Source organism: Cyprinodon tularosa, unplaced genomic scaffold (genome assembly GCF_016077235.1).
Source record: "Cyprinodon tularosa strain WSP-4 unplaced genomic scaffold, ASM1607723v1 ctg1567, whole genome shotgun sequence".
Lineage (NCBI taxonomy): Eukaryota > Metazoa > Chordata > Actinopteri > Cyprinodontiformes > Cyprinodontidae > Cyprinodon > Cyprinodon tularosa.
Window position 1 is genome coordinate 27,186 of NW_024038402.1, and position 7,642 is coordinate 34,827.

Here is a 7,642-nt window from a genome sequence, read left to right on the forward strand (position 1 = left end):
TCTGCACTTCTACAAGCTGAAGACGGACAAGGCAGCAAAGGCATAAAGGTAAACTCTGTTTTCAATGCTCTTAACTCTTTTCATGTTTGCCAGCCTGCTCTCCCACCCTGTTTAGGCCACTATATATTTGAGGGTGTCTTATCGTATGATGTTGCGCTGTACTTGAAGTATTTCATTAAGAAAAAGAAATGGTTTACCTATTCAATGTTGAACAGACGCATCAAGCAGTTTAAGTATAAAGGATCTGATGCACTCACAAAGCCATGTGCTGTCAACTCCTAGGGGTCCAGGCTTTCAGGCCAAGCTATCCAGCATTGGAATTTCTTACGGTTGCTGCCTGTGTTAATTGGTGACAAAGTGCAAAATCACAGGAACGTTTTTTCTTTACGAAACTTTTTTTGGAATGTCATTGAACAGTGCTGACGACCCAGTGAGTAGCATATTTTAGAAAAAGAACGTTTAAGGTTGTTTTAAGGACATTATCGGACATGCACTATGCAAGCCATTCTGAAGCAGCCAGGGGGGGATTCTGCATGAGCCAAATAGCAGAGACAGGACCAATTGTCAAAATTTTGGTGTCGATCATTCGATTTCATCCTGGACACTACAGAAAATGGGCTAAAAGTGTTAAAAACCGGAATTTTCCTTTAATCAGGAATGTGGAAGCCTTCACATTTGGGCCCTGAACACTGTATGTGTGTGTTTGTTTGCAGGCCTGACTCCTGAAACGAGCAGTTCATCTGCTGTTGCTTCACCTGGACCTCCCGTATCCTTGGAGTCGATTTCACCCAGAAGTTCATCCTCAACCTCTTCGAACAACTGCCAAAGCCCTGACTGGGTCGATACATTTATCATACCATGGGAAAAGTTCCCAGAGGAACTGATTCAGTCATTAGAGAGAGGGAAACGACCAAATCCAAGAATGAGAAGGGAGATGGTCCGAATCATGGTCTCTGAGATGATGCAAAAAACTGCTTGCATAAATAAAAGGAGCTGTATGGAAGTTGCCAAAAAAATGGTGGCAAAATATCCTAAGTCTTTGCAAGACATAATAGAGGGAGATGTGATTGGGCCAGGGTACCATTCTCTAGTCAAGCAGCTGCAAAATAGGATAGAGAATGTGAAGCGATGTACAACCCAAAAAATAAGAAAAAGGAAGCATCGCAGTGAAGATTATGACACAGACGAAGTCCCTCCAGAGCAGAGACACCTATGGGTGCATTAACTGGGATTTAAAATTCCTGCCCCTTGGAGAGACTGTCGAGAGCCAGCAAGAACATAAAGAAAAACTGAAGATGATGTCTCAGCAAACTGATGTGAATCCAGAAGAGGTCAAACTTCTGATGAAGCTGACTTTCTACACTCAACGAAAACATGTCAACCAGGGGGAAAATATCAAGAACCTCCTTAAAGAGTGGCCGTTTTTGTTTGATGACCTTGGTATGGCAGTCCACTTTCAAGAACTTACCGGAATTGGGCTGAAAGAAGCTTTCACACGGAATCTGGATCTAAAGGGGAAGCGGCTCCTCAGCTACATGAAGACTGTTTATGTGAACAAGAGCAGAAAGTTCCTAGTGGCGCTAACAAAGTATCAAGTAATGAGGGGGGAGCTGAGTGGTTGCTCGGAAGACCTCAAAGATAGGGTGTTGCTCCTGCTGTCGTACTTTGATGAAAAGGAAGATGCCATATTCTGTTATGTGGAGGACACATGCTTGGCAGGGGAAGTACACATGGACCGAGTTCCCCTGACTCCCACCATTGTTGTGTGTGGTAAGAAAAAATATTGGTCTTTAATTCTCTCTCATTGTTTCTCTCTTTTCTATTTTGATGTACTTTTAAGATTCATTTTGCACAGTGTTTTTTTGTCACTCACACTTAAGGTTAGTCAAAGTGGATTTTGATTGTTTTTTGTCTTTTAAGTTTTTTTGTTTGTTATTTTTTTCCATTTCTTAGGACGATCCTGCTATTCTGCAAAACGCTTCATGCTGAGTGTGGATCAAAACATTGTACAGGACAACATCCCCTCCTTCATGTCTGTCCTGTGCCTGATGTTTGGGAGCTACTATTGCTTGAATATACATTATCCATCCTGCCTGGCATCAACCCTGGAGTTTCTTCAGCGGTGAGTTTTTTTGCGGGGTCAACAGCTATCAATATGCAATGCATGCGTAGAGGTGCGCAGTGCAGAGTTGAGCACCTAAACATCTGAACCAAGTCTCAAGAGATTTTAGTAGATCTACTAAAATCTCTTGAGACTTGGTTCTGATAATGTTCAGATGTTGTGCTCCAGTTTTATGAGTTTTTTTGGCTACACTAACATATTTCAGAAGGTCACTCACACTAAAAATATTATTTTTTGTCAGGCAAAAATTAAATATTTAATTTATGCTTTGTTCAATCTTCATTTAGTCTGACCCAGTAACACATATGCTGATGCTTTCACCTCTACAGGTATCTCATCTCACAAGTGTTACCTTTATTATGATACCAATATTATTCATATAGATCTTGTAGTTGCAGAGATATACTATATTCATGTTGGGCATGTCATTTTCAAGCAGGACAATGAGCCAGAGGCCTAGGGAGGAAAATGTTAAAGAAATAGCTTTAATAAAAAGCTATCATTGTAAACATTTTTTTGAATGTGAAAATATTTTATTAATACAGTTGTCTTTTTTGTCTTTCCACAGGTGTTTTTTCTCCATCAACCCGGAGAAGGGCACTAAAGTAGAGAAGACAAAAAGATCCCGTCTTCATTTGAACCCCCGAGTCCTTACCTTGATTCAAGAGCTTTCAGATTACGAGTGGATTGATGTATAAATATGGACTACAACCAGTAAGACTGATGCAAACTCAACATTTGTTTCAGCTCATTATCTGCCGAGTTTTTCAGGCATAAGGAGCAAGCAAATTGGTAGCTCGTATGCATTTTTTGTCGAGGTTTAATTGTTGTTTCTGTGATGTAAAACCCACGGGTCACATACATCCATATTGGCCCTGTTATGCCTTAGTTTTGTGTTTCATATTGAACAGTCCATTTTAAACACTGTGTACAGGAACATAATGTAAGTCAAGTTCTGTGAAATATTTTTGTTGGTAGTTTAATGTTTTTGGGAAAGTGATGTAGCTATGCAAACACAGTACCAACACACATAGATGCAGGAAGGTAGAAAAAGCATTCTTTGTTTTTCATTATTCATGTTGCATTTATCATAAAGTCCTAGAAATCATCATTAGTTTTTCAGATGAGAGGTGCTTAGAGCATAAACCTTGAAGCTTTTTCTACCAATATCAGACTACAACACTCTCCCTCAAAACACAGACACATCGACACGTACAGACCATTGAAATTGAATGAGCAGAATCTGCAAATCAGAGCATTTCCGGGTGGTTCATCTTTCCATAGCAACAGCTGTACACGTTCAACTGATGTTACCACATCTGCAGAAGAATATTTATGTTGGCTAAGTTAATGTAAGCCTTATGCCCACTTAGATAACACGTTATATTTTCACAAGAAAAGGAGTGAAATAATTGTAAAAATCCTGGGACCGTTTGATTAAGATGATTTTTCTTGATTTCTCAGAATAAGTTATTAGAGGAATTGAACACTGTTAAGTTGTTTTTACTCCCCCAGCAGCTGTAGCATTGCCTGGGGGCCTCAATTTTTCAACTTCCCTTCAGAGGAAAGACGGTGTTTTTTTCTATTCTAAAGTATGTAAAGTACATATGTTTGTACGTTAAAAAAATGTTTAATAAATTCCTGAAGAGGCAAGTTATTTGTCTGTTTTTTTGTTTAGCTGTCAGTGCAGTTCTTGAGGTATACATAAGGTTTTGATTTATAAATGCCTTAAGCTGTGCACCCAGGGTTACATTTTTCCATTTCTGGTAAACGTCATCTAAGAGGTGGTCAAGATAACTGTAATGTTTAAAAACAGAGCGACAGAAACAGATATACAACAGATAACAGGAATTTGTGCCTTTAAATTGTAATGAATATTTTATAGCAAATTCTGTTTATTTAGTAACAACTTGTAAATTTTACATCCTAAAATTGTATTTTAATTAACAAAAAATACATTTTAAAGTTTTAGATTATACAGTCCTGTACTGCTCATTTAACAGGACAATGCTGCTTTTATACTGATTATTTATGCAAAATTTACATGCAGATTTTGCTTATTTTACATTGAATACTAGTAAAATTAACATCCAGTTATCGTTTATTTTACATTGAATACTAGTAAAATTAACATCCAGTTATCGTTTATTTTACATTGAATACTGGTAAAAATTAACATCCAGTTATCATTTATTTTACATTAAATACCAGTAAAATGCACAAGTTGTTCTGTAAAGTTGTTTACATCTGTACTGTATTTTTTACAGAATTATTCTGGTAACCAGAATAATTCTTGTTCTCATTCGCATGCTCATAAGGGCTTTGAATTCTATCCAAAGTTGATAAGGTCCCACGGAAACCCCTGCCCACATAAGATAATAATGTGAGCCCTCTCTTTGCGTCTCACTTTGGGTCCGTGGCCTTCGAAACCACGCAGGTGCCTTATCCAACTCAGAGATTTTCAGGGAATATAACAGGTAGGCTAATATACTTTGTTTTACTATGTTTTTATAAATTTTGCCCTTTTGCAGGAAAAACAAAATATTTGAAGGGTGATAAAGGTTTAAACATGCGACCTGCAATGGACGATTAATATAAAGAAATAATAGAAGCATGGTTATAGACTTATGAGCTTTGATTTAATAAAAAAAAGGAGCTTTGAATTAAAAGGGAAATTTGTCATTTTCATTTATCCCTTTATTTTTAATCCGTGTATCACTCGTTCTTTCTATTTTCAATTGCCAATCAAAAAATAAAAAATTGAGTGGTTATTTTGTTTTTTATAGTTAAACCAAAAACGAAAAAAGGATTGGTTTTTCATATATCAATTCTAAGCTCAGATCAAGAACACGAAATGGAAAAACGGACAGCAACGCAGAATTTGATTTTAATATTTAATCGGTTAATCCTATACACTACTGTTTATGCTCTAAAAACATTCTAAATGACTTCGTTTCGAGTAAATTCTGGACGCTACCCACTCAGGACACTTGGAATACATTGGACGAGCAGTATGGAGGAATATTGACACGTTTTTTGTGGACTTTTATGGACCTTTCTGCCTCGGGCGCCATAGACCTCCATTATTTGAATGTCAGCAGACAGCAAGAAGCATAAGCGTCGTTAGACCTATTTAAGGGTGGCTTCAGTCACCCTTTCTTTGGCATTAGCCACCCTATAATTATTTTGCGATTTAAAAAAAAAAAAATATTTTTTTCTGTATTTATTTTTTCCTCATATTTTCCCGAAACAAATGCAGTAAAGCACCGAATAAAAGCCATAAAGAAGACAAGTTAATCTGAACAATCATAGGCGTAACTTCCTTAAGGACTGGTGTGGACATGTCCCCACCAATATTTTGTACACGTATTTTTCTTTCGGTGCTGTGTATATCTGATTAAAAAACCCCATTCATGCCGCTCCTCAGACAGAAAAAAGTTTTCCCGCTGCTCACCGTCCACAAACCCCGACAAAAAAAAACTCAGAAAAAAGAATCTGTTGCCTCTCGCTTTCTCCCCATCACCCCCCTCCAACCTCTCCCCATAACATTTGATATCCGCGGGTGGCGGGTCGGGTTCGGTAGTCATCCTAACGGGTTCGGGCGGGTGCGGGTTGGTAAAACTCGACCCATGCAGGTCTCTAAGCTACACTACATTCAGTATCGTTGCCATAGAAACAGACAACAGCGCCAATATATCAGAATTATACTAAAACACACGCAAATAATTTCCCACATAAAAAACAGGACTTTCAGTCCATTACAGTTTTCCGTTTTTAGAGGGTTGTTTATTTTGCGTTTATTAAGTGATGACTGTGGTATATTAGCTTTCACTGCTATAAGCTTTCGCAGCAGTGATTGATTAATTTAAACACCTGCTCTACTGATGGTCTGTCGGAGTTGGTGTTTAGGTTGAACATAAAGAACACCTTTTATTTGAAGCTTCTTGTAGCTACTGTTTTAATCCCGGCTTTACTTAAAACTTCTTCCTGACTTTGATAGTGTTGCCATTCAGTAGCAAGCACTGCGCCCCTTTTTCTTTTATATGTACATTTAAGATTTAGCGTGTTATGTTGACAGCTCATGAGCAAGCTGCTTTTTGCAATCTAGCAGGAAGGTAAGGATAGGATCTTGCAGGTGTGACGTCACTCTGCAGGGGGTCCAAAGATAAAAGATTTAAACAATTTTGGCATTGGAGTTTCAGATTTAAGGGAGTTAGAAAGTTCACTTAGTAAAAGTGCAAATAATAAATCTGATTAGCGATTACTTTTAAGCTGGTTGAACATACTGCGACAGACTGGTGACCTGTCCAGGGTGATCCCACCTCTCACCCAGAACGTGGTATGCACCAGCACCTCCTGATCCCACTGAGGGATAAGGTTAAAGAAAATGGATGGTTGAACATAGTCCGCTCTCCCAGATTCTATCAAATCAGTAGTGATACCCTCAGGGGCGGATTTAGGAAATTTGGGGCCCTAGGCAAAGACAGGCAGGGGGCCCCCTGAGAAGTAAACCCATAAAACAGACCCATTCTACAGATAGAGAAATGTTAATAGAATAGACATCCATTATTTGTTCTAGGTTTTGTCCCTCTCTTCTTGTCCCTTTTTCCTCTCTATTTATCAGCGTTCTGATGGCATTTTAGACAAAGGATTTTTATCAAAAACATAATTAATGTGCACAAATAAGGATTAGTTGTATTAACCATACATGGAAACAGGGTTTTATGGGGCCCCCAGGAACTTGGGGCCCTAGGCAACTGCCTAGTATTGCCTAATGGTAAATCCCCCCTGGATACCCTGCTGGTGGATGTTCTTGACAGAAAGACGGAGTTGCTTAATCATATTCTGCTTAAGGCCCCATAAGATCTTGTCCGAGTCCTGGTTTAAAAGTAAATTAATTTTAAAAAGTGACCCAAAATTGACTGTCAATAAATGTTCTACAAAATTGATATATTTATTTGATTTCTTTGATTTGTACTGTCTGTTTAGATTTATGTGATATTTTTTGCACAAAATATATAAGTGAATATTGTAACAGTTATGTTTTCAACTGTAAGCATTAAATTGATAAATGTTATTCGCATTTTTTTGGCTTTATCCTTTCAAACAAAACAAAAAAAGGCGTCGCGCAGGTAGCTCCCTTTCCTTATGAGCCGTCCCCACCAACTTTCAACACAAAGTTACACCCTTGTCTTAGACAACGCCTTAGCAGGTGCACTGAAAAAATTCGGCGCGCAAGGGGCTGAGCCACCCTTGTTTCTTAAACCTAGAGACGCCCCTGGGGGTGAGTAGAAAATGACGGCTAATCATGTTTTGGGTGTACTATTCCTTTAATGAATGTGACAGCGAGATATGTCTGAAAAAATTAAATGTTTTAGTTGTGTTTTGAAACAAAACCTTTTCAATTTCTCGCTGAGTTCAGGGAGGGATGCCTCACAGCTTCTCTCCTGATAAGGATGTTGTGTCTGGGAGGGGCTGGCCTCAGAGTATAAATGTGACTCCATCTTCTGCCATGCAGCC

The 7,642-nt window shown here is 38.4% G+C and overlaps 1 protein-coding gene across 1 annotated transcript; it reads left to right on the forward strand.

Moving 5' to 3' along the window:
- Positions 1-1,207: 1,207 nt before the first annotated feature.
- Positions 1,208-3,770, forward strand: LOC119780182. Its single transcript, XM_038280102.1, has 3 exons — positions 1,208-1,770; positions 1,954-2,122; positions 2,691-3,770. Exons 1-3 carry the CDS (start codon positions 1,296-1,298, stop codon positions 2,818-2,820), a joined length of 774 nt encoding a protein of 257 aa, XP_038136030.1. The 5' UTR covers positions 1,208-1,295; the 3' UTR covers positions 2,821-3,770.
- Positions 3,771-7,642: the final 3,872 nt, after the last annotated feature.